The 19,739-nt window shown below is 45.7% G+C and overlaps 1 protein-coding gene, 1 non-coding gene and 1 pseudogene across 2 annotated transcripts; 1 reads left to right on the forward strand and 2 right to left on the reverse strand.

Annotated features, from left to right (window-relative positions):
- The first annotated feature begins 1,252 nt into the window (after positions 1-1,252).
- On the forward strand, positions 1,253-9,344 carry LOC136489673 (scarecrow-like protein 9; annotated as a pseudogene).
- A 947-nt stretch (positions 9,345-10,291) lies between these two features.
- Positions 10,292-12,499, reverse strand: LOC136489674 (peroxidase 1-like). The gene is made up of 3 exons (XM_066486244.1): positions 12,489-12,499; positions 11,027-11,213; positions 10,292-10,756 (listed from the first exon to the last, which is right to left on the reverse strand). The coding sequence occupies exons 1-3, from the start codon at positions 12,497-12,499 to the stop codon at positions 10,292-10,294; spliced, it is 663 nt and encodes a 220-aa protein (XP_066342341.1).
- Positions 12,500-19,580: 7,081 nt separating this feature from the next.
- LOC136490476 (small nucleolar RNA Z247) lies at positions 19,581-19,717 on the reverse strand. Its single transcript, XR_010767755.1, has one exon. It is a non-coding gene; the product is annotated as a small nucleolar RNA Z247 (small nucleolar RNA).
- Between the last annotated feature and the right edge of the window lie 22 nt (positions 19,718-19,739).

The following is a 19,739-nucleotide window of genomic DNA, read 5'->3' on the forward strand; positions in this document are numbered from 1 at the left end:
AGAGACGTGACGAACAGCAAGGGTTGAAAAGGTTATGGTAAAAGGAGTAGTAGATGCGTTTTACGACGATTGAAAGTTATATTTGTCAATAAGTCGTGATCCTTTCATATATAGAAAAGGGGTAGTCTTATCCTAGTTGAAAGCATGTCCAACAAGCAATCTATGTTTTCCCACGGCCAAAAATAGATTAAACTAGAGATGGAAATTAACAAACCGGACGTAGAACAACACAACCGGCTTAGCTAGTTCTGGAAACCAGCCTAGCCAGTTTTGTCGGGGCCAACAACTCTGCCGGGCGGTGAATAGGAAGCCGGTTTTGGCTGACAGTGCTCAATTTCTCGAATTCTTCATTTGGACTCTGTTTTTGATGTTCTAAATATTTTCTTCAACGTCTTGACGCCAAGAACTTGACAAGGAAGTCCATTACTCCTGTTGGGACATTTTTGCTATCAACAGATTGTCTCTTTTTCCCATCATGAAGAGATTTTTTTTTTTTGCATTTTCCTAGGTGCTCGTTTAATATCCATTTCAAATTATAAGTTATTTCTAGATAAATATCTTTTGCTATACATTTAGGTATATATTTATATATAGGTACATAATAAAGTTTATGGATCTAGAAAAGCCAAAACAGCTTACAATTTGGAACGGAGGCAGCGTGAAAGATAAAAGAGATGAGGTACAGTGAACAAATTAAAAGGACCGTGACATTCGGCAAAAGCACTGAGCAGAAATCGCTGTGGAGGGGTACGACGTTTCCATTTTTCAAATATACATAGTGACAGCAGAAATCGTTTAAATTGCAAGTTTTTTCACTCTCTCTATCACATCAAATTTTTGGACATATGTATCGAGTATTAATGATTGTAAATTACTAGACGAATCTTTTAAGCCTAGTTAAACCATGATTAGACAATAATTATCAAATACAAACACAGTGCCTAATACTGATTCCTAACTCAAACTAAGGCCCAGGTGTGAAGGGTTTGAAACCGCATTTCGTCTGGGCTTCCTTTCCACTGTCCACTGTACGTAGTCTACTGACAGGACGATGCAGGTCACATCTGTCGTCTGCCTTCCCCGAACCTTCTCCTTGCCTGTCCGTCACAGCTTTTGACTTACAACCAGGCGGGCAGGCCTGAGTGTTGTCCCTCCATCGACCATGATGACCCATTCCATTTCCGTCTTGTTCTTCGTCTTCACCACGGAACACCACCTCCACCCCCAGTGAAGTGGTGACCGCCGGCCGGCAATGGCAGCCGAGCCGGAGGACATCCACGACGAGGAACCCTTCTCCCCTTCCATCTTTCTTAACCTGTCCCCGACTCCTCCACACCCCGATGACCGGGACCTGGCGGCAGCCTCGTCATCCAACTCGTACCACCAGTACCCCAACAACCACCAAGCTCCGCAGACCTCCACTGAGATCCTGTCCGTCTCCGACCCGTGCGTCGCCAACACCATTAACGGCGAAGTAGGCACATGCTTCACCCTCTCGCCGTGCTTCCCCGACACCGCCCCCGTGTTGGACGGCGTGACCTGGCCCGACGACCCGATCGAGCTCTCCCAGAAGCTCCTTTCTTCTACGACTACGACTACTCCGTACCCAAACAACAATGGACGCGACGGCGGCCTCACCATGGGTGATGCCAGCGCCAGCGTGGGGTCCTGGCAGAACGGGGGCAAGACCACGACGACGCCTGCTAGTGCTGGCGACGTTGGAGAGCACGACGCGCTCTTCTCCAGTGGTGGCGCCGGCGAGAACAGGGTAACCAGGGACATGCTGAATCAAGCGTTCCTCAAGGGTATGGAAGAGGCCAACAAGTTCTTGCCCACCAACAACAGCCTCCTCATCCACATGGAGGAGGCCACCTCACAGTCGTCCTGGGAGCACATGCTGTTAGTTGATCTCTATCAATAGGCCCAATGGTCTATTGGGCCCTTATCTCTGCTCCCTGATCGGGGGAGCCCAACCCTAATCCGGTTGGTGGGCCCCTGTCGCACAGCACACATAAAAGGAAGGTGGGGGGTGAGAGCTCGGACTACGAGGTTCGCCGTGAGCCGCCACTCCCACCTACAGTAACCCTAATCCGATCTAAAGACCGTGCTGCCAGCGACGGGATGAGCCCGCCACCTCTGCCTCGCCCTACAGGACACCGCCGGCGTCACTGGACTTCATCTCGCTGGCGCTGGACGTCTTCTACACCACGGCACCGGCTGCGGTGCATCTACTGAAAAGGCGAGGAGCCTACCCGGATCTACGGTTTACACACAGAGGTACCACTCATCGATCCTAACAATGGTACCAGAGCAGGTTACAAGTGTGTATTCCTAACCCTTACCGGGTAAAAGCAAAGAAAAGGGACCGGGGGTGGCGGATGTCACTGGAACCCGGTCACCACCGCCACCGCGCGGGGAGAAAGAACAGATCCGCGTTCGGATCAGAGAAGCAGTAAAGAAAGAGGATTAGGATCTCAAGAACCCTAACCCTAGAACGAATCCCCATCACTAATCGGTTCAATCCGAGAAGAAAGAAAGGAAAACAGAAAAGGAAAAAGAAAAAAGAGGGGTCGACACACGAATCCTAACCCTAGATCCATTCGGATCAGAGAAGAAATAGGGCCCTAGGCTCACAGAGCCAAAACCCTAACCCTAGAACGGGGATAATCTGTTCGGCAAAATTCAAGCGAAAAGAAAAGAACAAAGAGGAAAAGATGGGCTCAACCGAACCTAACCCTAACTCGCATGGAGAAAGAAAAAAGATGAAAACCATTCGGATGAACTCCGAAAAGGAAAAGAAAAGAAAAATCAAAAGAAGAGAAAAATCCAAACCCTAATCACCGGGCGAACCGTCCCTTCGCCGGCGCGGGAGAAGAAGTGCCGAGCGGGGGCAGTTGCTCGCCGGGCTCGGTCAAGGGGGCGCCGCGGCCAGGCCACTCGACGGCGGCGTGCTCACCCGTCGGGGAGCACGCGCGCCGGCGAGGGGGCCGGCGACGGCGCCGTGGCTCGCTGCTCACTCCCGCTCAGTGTCCTCTCGGTGGCTGCGGCTGCGCTGAGGAAGAGAGAAGAGAGAGCGGCGAGCGAAGAGAGAGAAGGGCAAGGGGCGAATGAAGCTAGGGTTTTCCCCGGGCGCGCGGCGTCGGGGTTTTTTAACTGCGCGAAATCGACGCGCAGCCGTCGATCCCCATCGGACGGCTCAGATCGAGCGGGCTGGCTTTCAGCCCAGGCGGCTGCGCGCGCCAGGCCGAATTCCCGGCCCAGGCCCAGGTTGCGGCCTGGGCGCGGGGGAGAGCGTGGGAAGCGCCCACGCGGGCGTGGGCCGTGGGCCGCCTTGCCATTTTGGGCCGACACAGGAAAAGCAAGAGCCCAGTTTCGGTTTTTTCTTTTTCCTGGAAAATTGAAAATACAAAGAAAAATAGAAAAAAGGTATTTTACCTGTGGGTAAAATTCAAGAAATTGATTGAAAGTTTTTTTTCCGCTGCTAAAATACAAAGAAAAATAGAAAAAAGGTATTCTCCAGTGTTTTGAACCGACATGATATTTAACTGGAGAAAAAGAAAGTTTTTCCAGTAAATATTTATTTCCTGGAAAATGATTAATGGATTAAAGAAAATAGGAAAATCAATTTTCCCTGTGGGTAAAATTCAAGAAAAGAGAGTTTTCCACTGCTAAAGAGAATTTGTTTATTCTCCAGTTAATTTGTACCAACGTGGTATTTAATTGGAGAAAAAGAAAGTTATTCCGCTGCTAAAGAAATTATTGATTCTCCAGTTATTTTGAACCAATGTGGTATTGGAGAAAAAGAGTTTTGATATAATTATGATGTTGTTATTTTCTGACCAACGTTGTTAATAACAATATCATAATTGTAATAATTTATGTATTAATTCTACTTCTGCCCAACGGTGATGTAGAATTAGTGCATGAGAACAGTTGATAACAGTTAATGATTTATGCATTAATTCTGCTTCTGCCCAACGGTGATGTAGAATTAGTGTATAAGAAAAGTTGATAACAGTTAATGGTTTATGCATTAATTCTACTTCTGCCCAACAGTGATGTAGAATTAGTGTGTAAGAACAGTTGTGAAAGTTAATGATTTATGCATTAATTCTACTTCTGCCCAACGGTGATGTAGAATTAGTGTATAAGAAAAGTTGATAACAGTTAATGGTTTATGCATTAATTCTACTTCTGCCCAACGGTGATGTAGAATTAGTGTGTAAGAATAGTTGTGAAAGTTAAAGATTTATGCATTAATTCTATTTCTGCCCAACGGTGATGTAGAATTAGTGTATAAGAATAATTGTATGTTTTGATTTTGACCAACGTTGGAATCAAGGCATGCAAATGATGTTATTTTATGTTAAGAAAAGTTTTGACCTGGTTTTCATCTTGTTTGAGGTGGATTGGGTAGTGTGCCACTTGGGCAACTAAAGAGAGGGATTTTGAATCCCAAAAGATATCCTATGACTCCTTGGGCATAGGAAATGAACACTACCAACAAGAAAAAGTTTAGCTATGATAAAGAACATGATTGAGCTTGCAATTGTGGGCTCAATCTCAGAGTGTGACACGGTCACCGAGTACCTCGATAGAATAAAGAGTCAGTTCACTGGCACTTCAAAGAAATATGCTACCTAGCTGATAAAGCAGCTAGTGACACAGTGTTACTCTGGAAATGGTGGCATAAGAGAGCTCACGATGCGTTGTCAAAATTATGGCCCTGTCGTTCAGGCCATATTTCGAGGGAGAGAATGGAAAGACAAGTTAAGAATGATATTCTTCCTCCATTAGAGCTCTCAGTTTTAGAACAATGCAGAGAATGCATAAAAGGAAAGTATGTAAAAAGAATTAAGAAAAGATGACAAACGAAGCGTAGGAATTCTACAGATTATTCACACAGATATCTGTGGTCAGTTTCCTGTAAAGAGTGTGGATGGTAATGATTCGTTCATAACATTCACAGATGATTACTCCCATTATGGCTATATTTATCCAATCAAAGAAAGAACAGAAGCATTGGATAAATTTAAGATATTAAAGATTAAGATAGTTAGGTCTGACCATGGGGGAGTACTACGGTCGGCGTACCCTAAAAGAATGGCATAATTGCCTAGTATTCTGTACTGGGTGAACCTCAGCAGAATATAGTAGCTAAAAGAATCAATCGTACCCTGATGGATATGGTGGGCAGTATGATAAGTTACTCCACCTTACAGTTGAGCCTGTGGATGGAGGCGTTAAAAACCCCATTCATATTCTCAAAAGAGTACCAAGTAAGTCGGTGCCCAAAACACCGTATGAGATGTGGACAGAAAGTGTACCCTCACTAAACCACTTGCGTGTGTGTGGGGAGCCCTGCTGAGGCTAAAGTATTTAACCCAAACATTGAGAAGTTAGATCCCAAAATAGTAAGGTGTCATTTCATTGGTAACACAGAAAAGTCAAAAGGTTTTCGTTTTCCACTGTCCAGAGAGACATACAAAGTTTGTGGAAACGAGACACGCTGTTTTCCTAGAGGATAAAAAGATGAGGGGGAGCATGGTAGCTCGAGAAATTGTCCTTGAAGTGAAGCGGGTGTATGCGCCCACTCCAATGATTCATGAGCCAATTTTCTCACTACATGCTGTCGCTGCACCGACAGTGCAAGATACTATGGTGTCAGCACCTGTTGTTATTCCGTCTGTGGCAACAATGAATGACGATGAGGGACCTGTTCTTCAGGATTCTATAGAACCTATTGCCACATATAAGGGGGAGTGACAACAGCCTCAAACAGTAGATGTGCCAAATATGGAGGCCCCTAGAAGATCTCAAAGAGTTAGAAAATCAGTTATTTCTGCTGATTATGAAGTGTATAACACTAAGTAATTTCAAATGGAGGATGATCCCACCTCATTTGAAGAAGCCATGAGAAGTGATCATTCATCAAAGTGGCTTGAGGCCATGGAAGATAAAATGAAATCATTGAATGCCAATAAAGTTTGGGATTTGAAAATAATTCCTAAAGGAGCCAAAAACAGTAGGCTGTGAATGGGTCTACAATACAAAACTTGACTCTCAAGGGAATATAGAGAGATATAAAGCTCGACTTGTGGCAAAAGGTTTTGTGCAAAGAGAAGGGATTGATTATAATGAGACATTTTCTCCAGTCTCATGTAAAGTTTCCTTCAGAATCATAATGGCATTAGTGGCACATTGCGATTGAAAATTACATCAGATGGATGTAAAGACGGCATTTCTCAACGAAGACTTGGAGGAAAATGTTTACATGGCACAACCGAAAGGTTTTGTCATGGAAGGAAAAGAACGAATGGGATGCCGCCTAAAGAAATCCATTTATGGATTAAAGCAAGCTTCAAGACAGTGGTACTTGAAGTTTGATCAGTCAATAAAGAATTTTGGGTTTTAAAAGAGAATGTAGAGGACAATTGAGTCTATGCAAAGTTTAAGAATGGGAAGTTTATCTTCCTTGTCCTGTATGTAGATGATATCTTACTTGCTAGTAGTGATGTCAGTCTACTACTGGAGACAAAGAAATTTGATATGAAAGATCTTGGCGAAGCCTCGTTCGTTCTAGGGATCGAGATTCACCAAGATAGAAGAAAAAGGGTATAAGGACTGTCACAAAAGGCATACATGAAAAAGATCTTAAAGAAATTCAGTATGCACAAATGTAGTCCCTCACCTGCTCCTATAGTCAAGGGCGACAGATATGGAGATTTTCAATGCCCCAGGAACCAATATGAGCTCAATCGACAAAGTGAAAGTGGTTCCATATGCTTCAGCTGTCGGAAGCTTGCAACATGCTCAAGTATGTACGCGCCCCGACTTTGCATTTGTTATCGGGTTTTACTTGGCAGATTCCAGAGCAATTCTGGAATAGAATACTGAAATTAGTAAAGAAAGTCTTGCATTATTTGTAAGGAACGAAAGGCCTCATGATGACATATAGAAGATCTGATTCACTCCACATGGTGGGATATTCAGATTCTGATTATGCGAGAGTGAATGTATATCCAGACGTGGATTTTCTATCATCTCGCAAAGGAGAGCTATTTCATGGAAAAGCTCAAAGCAAACCGTCACTACATCATCCACAATGTATGACAGTTTGTAGCGTGATATGAGGCAACGGGCAGGTGAACTGACTAAAGAAGTTCATACCCGGTTTGAAGGTGGTTGACGACATCTATAAACCACTAAAGTAATACTGCGATTATAATCTGGCAGTACAGGATGCTTACAACATAAGTCAAGTGGTGCTGCCAAACACATTGACATAGAGTATTATGTTGTGAAAGATAAAGTCCGGGATCAAGTCATAAGTCTTAAGCATATAAGAACAGAAAGGATGCTCGTGGATCCGCTTACAAAAGGCTTACCACCCAACATGTTCAGAGGACATGGTGTTCAGAGAACATGTAGCTAGCTTGGGTTTAAGGGAAAGCCTAAAATATTCCTGGACAAAAGAAGGCCCAAAGATAAGTATCTATTTCAGAACAGAGTAGTGAGTTGTAGCTGTTAAGTCTATCGGCAATGGACCGTGACGATGAGACATGCTCTATGAGCTAATCTGTAATGAAATGAACAAAAGTAAATGATATGAAAGTAAAAGATGGAATGAGATCAAGGGGGAGAATGTTAGTTGATCTCTACCAATAGGCCCAACGGCCTATTGGGCCCTTATCTCTGCTCCCTGATCGGGGGAGCCCAACCCTAATCCGGTTGGTGGGCCCTTGTCGCACAGCACACATAAAAGGAAGGTGGGGGTGAGAGCTTGGACTACGAGGTTCGCCGTGAGCCGCCACTCCCACCTACAGTAACCCTAATCCGATCTAAAGACCGTGCTGCCAGCGACGGGATGAGCCCGCCACCTCTGCCTCGCCCTACAGGACACCGCCGGCGTCACTGGACTTCATCTCGCTGGCGCTGGACGTCTTCTACACCACGGCACCGGCTGCGGTGCATCTACTGAAAAAGCGAGGAGCCTACCCGGATCTACGGTTTACACACAGAGGTACCACTCATCGATCCTAACACATGCTAGCTAGAGACAGACACGACAGCATTGCCGCTGGACAGAAACGCCATAACCGGGACGGCAACAACTTGGAGGCCGAGGCAGGCAGAAAAAGCAAGGTGGTAGCGCCGGAGCCAGAGGAGACAGGGGAGATGGTCGACAGATTCATTCTAGTTGGGTACCAGTCGCTGCTCGACAAGATGATGGACATGAGCATCGCCATGGACAGCGAGGCCGAGCAGAAGAGCAGGAAGGGGAAGAAGTCTACCACTACCATGGGTCCATGGCGGCGAGTAGCAGCAAGGAGGAGGTCGTGGACTTGCGCTCCTTGCTCTTACAGTGTGCACATGCGGTGAACACCTCGGCCATGGAGTTCATCAAGGCCTATCAGATGTACCTCGCGGTTTCCTGCTTCAAGATGATGGCGTTCAAGTTCTCCAACCTAACCATCTGCAAGGCTGTCGCAGGTACGAGGAAGAAGAAGCTGCACATCGTCCACTATGGCGAGCATTACGGGTTCCACTGTCCAACCCTGCTTGGCTTCTGGGGGACAAAAACTTGGGACGACCAAGGACCACCGGAGGTGAGGATCACCTTCGTTGGCCTCCCTCAACCAGGGTTCCGTCCGGCTGCTCGGATTGAGGAGACTGGACGCCGGCTCAGTACCTTTGCTCGTCAGTGTGGCATCCCCAGGTTCCGCTGCATCACGGCAAAGTGGGAGACAATCTCTGCCGATGACCTCGACATTGACGCCGACGAGGTGCTCGTCGTCATTGGCCCCTTCCATTTTGGGAGATTGATGGACGAGGGCATCGATGGCATATACAGTCCAAGCCCTAGGGATGTGCTCCTCGGCAACATCCAGAAGATGCGCCCACATGTGTTCATCATCTGTGTCGAGAACAGCTTACACAACGCGCCATACTTTCTAGGACGGTTCCAGGAGGCATTGTTCTACTACTCCTCGATGTTTGACATGATGGATGCAGCGGCACCACGGGACAATGACCAACGCTTGCTGGTTGAGCAGGACCTCTTTGGACGCCGCGTTCTGAACGCCGTCGCCTGTGAGGGATTTGATAGGGTGGAGCGTCCTGAGACGTATAAGCAATGGCAGGCACGGAACGATCGGGCAGGCTTGAGGCAGCTGCCACTGGATCCTGATATTGTTAAGGCTGTGAGCGACAAGGTTAGGGACAACTATCACAGGGACTTTGTCATCTATGTGGATAAAAAATGGCTCCTGCAGGGATGGAAGGGACGCACACTCTATGCTATGTCCACATGGGTTGCAAACGATAACGATGGTCCTAGCTAGCTAGCAACACGAGTCATGTCTTTGTAATATACTTATTTGACATGCTTCACTACCGGAGACTGTGTAGTTACCGAGTGCCCAGAAAATTACCGAGTGTCAAAAGTCGGGACACTCGGAAAACATTTATTACCGAGTGCCAACACTCGGAAAACATAAACACCCGGTACTATACCTCTTTACCGAGTCCGAACACTCGGTAACCTCAAACACTCGGTAGAACTACAATTATACCGAAGGGGCGCACTCGGTAAAAAGAGACACTCGGTATTAAGCTTCCACGTCTCCTAATATACCAACCGTGCGACAAACGGCGTCACGGCATGACATGTTTGCCGAGTGTAGACGTATTTGCACTCGGTAATAATAAAGTTTTACCGAGTGTAAGTTCACAACACTCGGTAAACACTATCTTTTACCGAGTGTACTGGCGCAACACTCGGTAAAATTAAACCAAATTTCTTGTTTTTCCCTTCATTCTTTTTCCTCTATCCACATATGATATTTAGTACTCCATTCCAAAATATGGTGTTTATTTCGATTTATTTACTATATTTCACAAAATTTTCATTCTTTATGATAATTAGATACATATCGTGTAAGACCTGCATTTAGAAAGGTGTTGGACCTAAGTGACACCGGGCGAAACGGTAATGGACCTGTGGTGCATTTTGCTCATTTGTTATTTTATATGAATTTTTCTAGATTGTTATTTTTTTTTGTCTTCCAGTACATATATGTGTACTTATGTCACAAGTGTATATGAAATATATAATGTGCGCTCCAGTTTATCTGCCACCATTGACATTATCGTACAGAGAAAGAATGAATTTACAGCAATATAATTAATACATTACATTGAGGAACAACAGACAGACATGCGCCCTATCATCTCATGGAGTTAAGCTTATTAAAAAAATCAATGATTTAGCGAGCTGATAATATATACTTTAGTTGACGATGTAGCATTTCTTCCTGATCTCCCCCACTGCACCGGTGAGCACGGAGACGTTGCCCATCTTGATCATGGACTCGCTGAAGTCCTTAAAGAACACGTCGTCAAACTTGCCGGTGGCGATGCGCTGGACGTACTCCCTAGTGGTAGCGTCCGCGAGGAGCGCGGCATCGGACTGGAAGAGCCCCCTCCGCTTGGCGACGTGGTGGTAGTAGCTGGTGTCGAAGGTCTTGTAGCTGCCAGGGTCCATCTCAGAAAGCATGGCCTTGTTGTCGACGCTCTTGCAGCGCGTCCTCAGCCTGTCAGCGTACTCGCTGTCGAGGGATGGGTCCGAGTTGTACGCGCTGCTGAAGTTGTAGAGCCGGTCGGCGTAGGACGGGCAGTGCGCCGTGCCAAGGGTGTGGCCTTTGGAAGCGAAAATCTTGGTGAGCAGTGGGATGTCCCCGTAAGCTGGAGGCTTCTGTTTACCGAGTGCCGTAGATCTGGGCACTCGGTAAACATGTACCAGGCCCACATGTAATTGAGCTGCGGTGCTTGAGTTTACCGAGTGCCGTAGATCTGGGCACTCGGTAAACATGTACCAGGCCCACATGTAATTGAGCTGCGGTGCTTGAGTTTACCGAGTGCCGTATATCTAGGCACTCGGTAAACAGAGGCATTCACTTAGTCGTTTCTCCCTCAAATCGTGCAGACGACACACACACCGCACGCCCGCGCATCCCCGCCGCACCGCCGCCGTCCCCCGCGCCGGCGCCTCCCCGCCGTCCCCCGCACTTGCGCCCGCGCCTCCCCTCGCCAGCGCGCTCCACGCCGACGCCGGCGCCTCCCCGCCGTCGCCGTCGCCTCCCCACCGCCGCGGCCGCCTCCTCCCCTCCACGCCGTCGCAGAACCGGCGCGCGCGGTGGAAGACGAAGCAGCTGGAGAAGGGGAAAGGAAGGGCTGAAGCTCCAGCTCGACGCTGGCCGTCCTGGACGCGAGCGCGCTGGACACCTGGGCGATCCACGGCGTCGTCTGACTCCGACGAGCTCCCGGCCTCCCGCTCGACACCGAGCACGCGGACGCGCAGCCCCCGGCTCCAACTCCATCCAATCGTCCACCCTTTTCTGAGGTATTCTGAGGCTCTTCATCTTCATCATCCTCGCTAGAACACTAGAACAGAGGCGCCTGTCTGGATGTAATAATCTCACCAATCTCATAAACAGCGTTCTAATTATATTGGAGATGAAATTTTCATTAATGATTGTAATAATCTCACTAGAACACTAGATGTAATAATCACATCAGTGTTGTATCCGCTATCTCTTTCCACCTAAGAAATTGGCACCTATCACTATTGAAAAATGGGTGCTGCATCCCGTAGCCTTATATCAGCTAGCTTGTGTCCAGTCCATAGGTTTTAATGCCACCTGTCTGGATGAGCACCAGCTCATATAAAAAAGAATAAAAGGTAAATGGATGAAAAAAAAAGCATATAAACACTATATGCATTTGCTGTCAACATCTCCTACTAATTCCAGAAACCTTGGGTGCACGGTGTTTCGATTGAGCTTTGGATTTCTATCAGCTTCATAAAGCAGTAACAGAGCATTGAGGAAGGGCAAAAATTGCTATTGGAGACGATCACTTGAAAAATGATGTCAAGCAAACAAACATTAATCTTTTCATAAGACATTATGGTTTGTGATATTTTGGTAGGAGTTTCGATCTGCCTCCAATAAAACATGATGCCCTCGGATAGAAGATAAAGCATATGTTGAAAATTTAGCTCCGCCCTTAGTTGATCAGATATCCACCACCTCGTGGGATCCATATAGGAAGAGATAAGGAGACTATCATATATAGCAGGGAAATCTGGTTGTATCGCTCCACACCTCCATCTCATAGTGAAGTGAAAATTAGTGGGTATGATTGTAAGGCTATGTACTGAAATAACTCGATGCAACATAGCTGTGCAAATATCAACAGAACAAAAGGGCAATAGCCGATAGGGGCTGAAGCTAGAGAAAAATAAAGGGGTGCGCTAATCCCTTGCAATAGTTTGAATCATTCGCTAAAAGTCTAAAAGACCAAATCAAACAATGAAACACAAAACAACTGAATAAAACATTGAAAGACGCAAAAAACTTCAGGGAAAATAATGACAAATTGCAACAACTGGAAAACTGAAGAAACATTGACAATGATGGTGTCACCTTTGCCTCATGTCCTTATCAGTTCATGGTGCCCTCTATCATCGATGATTGGCAGCGTGGCACGACGTTGATCGCGTGCAAACTGGTATCACTGGAAGACTGTAGAAACCATTTGAAGCATATATCTCAACTTGTAACCTTGGTGGCCTAGGTTTGACCTGTAATTAACAGAGGAGACAATTAACACATAAGAATAGACTAATAGTTGATCTACAAATTACATACATCATAGAGGTACCTCTAGTTATTTCTCATGGTATATAATAAATTGATTTCACATCAAACAACCTGCATGCCACATTGATCAAGCAACCTACGCTTCACTGTTTTAAGCTCTGACTACACGAAAACAAAGTTCAGTATTTATGATATGCAACCCCAATATGAAGGTTAAGGAAACAAATAAAGCCACCTGTCTAAATCTGAGAAGTATCCTGTGAACAAAAATACAAGCCACCTGTTCTTATTTTCTCTTCGATCAGCGTTGCCCGTTGCCCCATTGCAGGGTGCAGCAGCCATGGGTGGGGCCCCTAAAGCAGTCCTCTCTCTCTCTCTACCACTTTAGCATATCCTGCATTATTCATCTCTCTCTGCAGTGCCTGGGCTAGCCGGCCGCTGCCATCTTTTATCAGAGTGGGGAGAGTGGAGAATGTGGAGGCATGCATGGCACAGGACCGGCCTGCTGCAGCTGGTTAGTAGTAGTATGTTTGTGTGTGTCGATGATTCCCGGCCGGGCACGGCCAGCTTTGCATACTGAATGCTTTAAGCTGATCAGTGATTCGGTCAGAAGAAGCTAGCTAGCTGCTGCTGCTACTGAATGTCTTCTGATCGATCTCCTCAAAGGAGAAGTGGCAGTTTTTACCCTTTAGTGCTGCGACACCGATAATGTTCCTAAACACGTCGAGGTGGACAACAGAAGTGAAGTTCTCCAAAGAGCTTAGGTTCTTGACACCATAGATGCCTAATTCCTTCAATGCCTTTGCGTGGAAGGCAAGGCCAGGAGGCATGTGGCTCAACTTGCACATGTTGAGTTTAAGCCTCTCCAAGATAGGCATGGCTTTCACTTGTTCCTCCCACACCCATTCCTCCCATTCGACAAATCTACCAAAAATCAAATCATGTAATCTGGGAAACGCAACCCCTACATGATTGCTTGGTTGTAGGAATTCAAGCCCAACACGCTTGATTGCGGCCCTAGTTCCATCCAAGATTGGCCAGTATAACAGATGAGGAAGAAGCTACATTCTCCAAGAAACAGATATGAAGATCTGTTAGCTGGGAGAGCGGCCCTAGTTCCTCCAAACTACAGTGATCACAGTCCATGTGGGCTGGAAATCCATATAATTTCCTCAAAGAAGTTAGGCCACTAAATTCCCTTGGTATAACACTTACATTTTTCCGGTGAAGTCTGAGAAACCTCAAGTCTTGTAGTACTCCAATACTACTAGGAAGCTTGGCCAAACCCGGACAACCAGAAAGGCTAATGTACTGCAAGAATTTCAACTTGCCTATGTCTTCGGGTAACTTGGATGTTTTACAGTTTTGTATTGACAAATACCTCAAATGTTTCAGCTGATACAAAGATTCGGCTATTGCATCAATATTTACACTGTCCAAATGTAGTGTGCGAAGACTTGAAAGAGAAACAAATGAATCACCTGGCTTAATCTTTATATTACCAACTAAAATTAGTGTTCTCAGTGAGGTCTGTGTTCGGAGAGAACACCACTCCAAATCATGTTGTTCTGTTCCTTTGCTTTCCAGAGATAATCTAAAAAACTTTTGCGATTTAAGTTTGTCGATATCTTGCACATAGAGGAGACCTAAACAGCAACTAACTTGATATGTGTTATCTATTATATGCCTATATATTGATGTCACTGTTAACTGGTCTTTCGAAGGAATATTTGAATTTGGCATACTACCTTATGATTAATTGACAAATATGTTTATTTTCTTTTGCTCCCTCATTCCAGGGACCTTCTACAGCTGGATCGAACAACGATCAAGACTTGGACTTGTCTCCGTTTCTCGGTAGGGCTCCGACCATGTGACAGGACCATGTTTCACTTGTTTGTATGTTGAACTTAGAAGTGGGTTGAACTTTGTGGACTTTGGACATGTTGATGGTGTTTGTGGACTTTGCATTGTGCTTGTGACATTTGTTGTAGCTATATGTTGGTTATAATGAGTGGATGTGACATTTGTGGACATATATGTGATATATATTGTCTATCTGTTGGTAACTGTGATATTCTGTTATAATTGTTGTTAATTGTGGCTGGATATGCACTGCAACAAACAAAAAAAAATACTGTGGACAAGTTTTACCGAGTGTTACACTCGGTAAAGGTCATGTTTACCGAGTGTTACACTCGGTAAAACAGAGAACAGAACCAAATTGGTTCTGATTCTGTTAATTTTGCCGAGTGGTGCCATTTTTTACCGAGTGCCACGACCCACTTGGATATATGTGCCATTTTTTACCGAGTGGAACACTCGGTTAACGAGTTACATGTTTACCGAGTGTTACTGGTACACTCGGTAAACTATATTAGGGAAAAATATTTGCGGAATTGTTTTAATCATGAAAATGGTTATCTGTTTACCGAGTGCTATGTATAACACTCGGTAAACGACGCCGTTAACGGCGAGCTTGGGGACTGACGACCGTCACGTCGTAGTTGTTTACCGAGTGCCGGCGTAGCACTCGGTAATATTTATTCTCCGAGTGTCCCGTTATTTGACACTCGGTAAACTAACTTTACCGAGTCGTTGTTTACCGAGTCATGTTTACCGAGTGTGGCACTCGGTAAACAATTTACCGAGTGTTTCTCCATATTTGCCGAGTGTTTATCACACTCGGTAATTAATCAGTATCCCGTAGTGCTTCATTAGCTAGGTTGTACTATTTTTTTCAGCAAGCTTTCCTTGTGCTGCTTCAAGAGAGTCAAGTTGGCGTAAACCTTCTCTCTCCGTTTTAAGCTTCACTTTAGTGTAACACCATGGAGGGCCCTATGCTGATAGAATTGATACTGATTTGTCACCGATGCATGGTAATGCTATAAAAAAAAAGGTTCCCCGCTGCCCATTTACTTAGCCTGGTCACTTTCAGTTCTAGTCCTCGTTTTCTTCTTTTCCTTGTCTGTCTCCTGAACTTTCCCAGCGCCCCTTCCAGTTTCATAAGCCGTGATACTTGCCTTCACCCGCAATCCAAGCCTGAGCGCACAATCAATCTTCAGGAGATATCAATCAACCAGATATATCAATCAACCAGATATTGCGGTCATGTGATCCTATTGGATATTCTTAACATCCCCTCAATCACAACTTATCAGCGAGGTTGAGATTGTCTCTGAACATGACCATTTGCTTCTCTGGAAGAGGCTTAGTGAAGCCATCGATGATCTGATCCGTAGTGCTGATGAATCTGATGTCCAGACGCTTTGCTGCAACTTGTTCGCGTACAAAATGAAAATCGATCTCTATATGCTTGGTGCGTGCATGAAATACAGGGTTAGCCGATAGGTACTTTGTGCCAAAATTATCACACCATAAACATGCTGCCAAAGGATGTGGAATACATAACTCATCAAGTAATTTTTGTACCCATATTACCTCTGCAGTATCGTTGGTCAAAGACTTTTATTCAGCTTCTATACTTGATCTTGAAACCGTAGGCTGTTTTCTTGCGCACCATGACACTAGGTTGCAACCTAGGAATACAGCAAAGCCGCTTGTAGATCGTCTGTCATCAGGGCAACCGGCCAATCAGCATCTGAAAAAGCACTTACAAGCATAGAGTTAGATTGTTCCTTGTACATATCTCAATATTCTCTTCACATCTTCCCAGTGAACGGTCGTCAGCGAGTGAAGGAATTGACAAACTTTGTTGATCAAAAAAGACAGATCTGGTCGTGTGAGGGTGAGATACTGGAGAGCTCCAACAATGCTCCTGTATCTGGTTGAGTCCTCCACTCCTAACCGAGTGCCACTAGTGACTGAAAGCTTTTCGGTAGTATTAAGGGGTGTTTTGACGGGTTTACACAGCTGCATATTAACTCTCTTGAGGATATCAGAAGCATACCGTTCCTATGTCAAAAGCAATTCACCTTTCTTTCTTTGAACCTGTATGCCAAGAAAATAGTGAAGGTTCCCGAGATCTTTGATTGCAAAGTCCTTCTCTAAATCTCGGAGAAGAGCATCCACTGCTTCCTGTGATGAACTGGCTACAATTATATCATCAACATATACAAGCATAAAGATGACATGATTTCCTTTCCGATAAAATAAGAATAATGATGTGTCAGCTTTGGAGGGAACAAAGCCTAGACTCTGAAGTTTACCACACTACCTAGAATACCAGGCCCTTGGTGCTTGTTTTAAACTATACAGGGATCTGTCAAGTTTGCATAAGTGATGTTGTTTGGTCTTATCTTCATAACCTGGCGGTTGTTTCATGTATACCTCTTCTTCAAGGAAACCATGCAAGAAAGCGTTCTGAACATCGAGTTGCCTCAAACACCAATCCTTAGACATAGCTAGAGAGAGCACAAGACGAATTGTGGCTGCTTTCATAACAGGACTAAAAGTATCCTCATAATCAATGCCATATCATTGTTTGAACCCCTTTGCTACTAGGCGTGCCTTATATCTGTCAATTTTCCCATCTGATCTTCATTTGATTTTATAGACCCACTTGCAATCTATCACATTTTTACCTTTTTGAGGTGGAACTAGATGCCAAGTTTTATTCCTGATCAATGCATCAAATTCAACATCCATAGCACGCTTCCAATTATTATCGACTAAGGCATGTTGCAAATCAATAGGACCTTCAGTGGTGGCTACTAACTGGCCATATCGAATAGTTCCATCAGTGTAAATTTTTGGTTTGCATATACCTTGTTGTAGACGTGTGGTGGGTCGCTGGAGAGTCGGTGCTGCAGGCGATGTAGAAGATCCGATGGGTTGATCTGTGGCTGGCGCAGAAGATCCGGCGAGCGAAGACCCGGTGGGTTGACCTGTGGCTGGCGCAGAAGATCCGGCGAGCGGTGGACCCAAGGGAGATTCTCCACCACCGGTCAAAAATATCCTATCCCCCCCGTCCGCGGAGCCAGGCGAGGCGAGTTCGAGACAGGTGGCACACGCGGAGAGGATGCCGGTGGAGCTAACGCGTTCGTCATGAGCGCAAGAGCTGACGCCGCCGGATCCAAGACCGATCCTGTCGGCTCCGCAGTGGAAGGTGCAGGTGGATTAGCCTAGGGATCGCCGCCTGTTCGTGCCAAAACGGGAAATTGCTCGGGGAGCATGAAATGACGCCCGTTTCCAGCCAGATTTAGTTCGTTTGACGTCGAATTTTTTTCATGTGCTGCACGCTTAGACATAGGGTTAGTATGCAGGGAATCATTATCAAAAGGATCTGAAGAATTGTCGTCCCCAAAATCATGTGAAGGATTTGTCAAAGTTGAAGGAAGGAGGAGAATTTCATATCGTAATCGAGCACCGACGTTTGGGTGGAGTTCGGCGAAGGGGAAGACGTGTTCATCGAAGACCGCGTCTAGGGAAATATAGACACACCCTTCATTGACATCTAGACACTTGAACCTCTTGTGTATGTTACTGTATCATAGGAAGACACAGCGTTTGGAGCGGAATTGCAACTTGCGAGCGTTATAAGGCCGTAGATTCGGCCAGCATGCGCAGCCAAAAGTACGAAGAGAGGAGTAGTCTAGTGTTTGATGAAACAGGCATTCAAGAGGAGTTTGGTTATTGATAATTTTACTAGGGAGGCGATTAATAAGATAGGTGGCAGTGATGAAAGCTTCATTCCAAAATTTTAAGGGCATAGAAGCATGGGCTAAAAGCGAGAGACCTACTTCAACAATATGGCGATGTTTGCGTTCAGCGGAGCCATTTTGTTGATGTGCATAAGGGCATGAGACATGATGCGAGATGCCAATGCGTTGAAAGAAGGCATTCAGCTTTTGATATTCCCCTCCCCAGTCAGTTTGCATAGCGAGAATTTTTCTATCAAATTGGCGTTCAACCATAGCTTGGAATTCATGAAATTTTTGAAAAACTTCATATTTATGACGAAGCAAATAAATCCATGTAAACTTACTGAAATCATCAATGAAGCTAAAGTAATAACTGTTTTTGCCAACAGAAGTGGGCGCAGGACCCCATACATTAGAAAACACAAGTTCTAAGGGACTCAATGAGATACTCGTGGATCTAGGATAGGGTAGCTGATGACTTTTGCCCTTTTGGCAAGCATCGCAAATAGTTTCTTTATTCAAATCGGCAACAAAGGGAATACTATTTTTGCTAAGGACTTGCTGAACGACTGCAAAAGAAGGGTGGCCGAGACGACTATGCCACTTGGACGAAGGGAACTTGACTGCACCAAACGCCCCTTTATTCGATGACGGCCTAAACTTCAATGGGCAAAGGCCGCCTTCACATTACCCTCTAAGGATGGTTTTCTTCGTCGCCTGGTCCTTAATCAAAAAATAGTTGGGATGATATTCAATAAAAGCATGGTTATCGGATGCAAGACGATGAACAGATGCAAGGCTTTTGTTAGCTTCAGGAACATAAAGAACATTGTTTAGGATGAGATTTTGATTTGGGGTACGAACAAAACTTCGACCAATTTGATTGATTCTCATACCTGCGCCATTAGTAGCATGAACCTTGTCGTTTCCATGGTACTTGTCCCTCACGGTGAGCTTCTCCAGCTCTCCCGTGATGTGGTTGGTAGCACCAGTGTCGGTGTACCAGTTGGTGTCGATCCCATATGACGCAGAGGAGGCAGATCGGGATTGCTCTGGTGGGCCGGTGAAGGAAGCATCAAAACGCTTGAAGCAGCGGAGTTCGGTGTGGCCCTCCTTGCCGTAGAGCTGGCAGATGGGTTTATCGCCATTGTAGTTCTGTCGGGGGCGCCCGCTGTTGTTGTTGTTGTTGCCACGGTTGTGGCCGCGCCCGCGTCCTCGGCCACCACCGCCACGATTGAAACCGCCATGGCCTCCACGTGTAGCCATGTTAGCAGATGAACCGGATCCACCGTGTAGGAGATCCATCTGTTGTTCCCAGCTCACTAGCTGGGTGTAGAGCTCGCCCAAAGATAGCGGCTCCATGCGCGCCGCGACAACCGAGACAATCAGATTAAAATCCATGTCAAGTCCGGCTAGTACATAGGAGATGATCTCTTCATCTTCAAGACGTTTGCCCTCGGCCGCCATGTCG

Source organism: Miscanthus floridulus, chromosome 10, assembly GCF_019320115.1.
Source record: "Miscanthus floridulus cultivar M001 chromosome 10, ASM1932011v1, whole genome shotgun sequence".
Taxonomy (NCBI): domain Eukaryota; kingdom Viridiplantae; phylum Streptophyta; class Magnoliopsida; order Poales; family Poaceae; genus Miscanthus; species Miscanthus floridulus.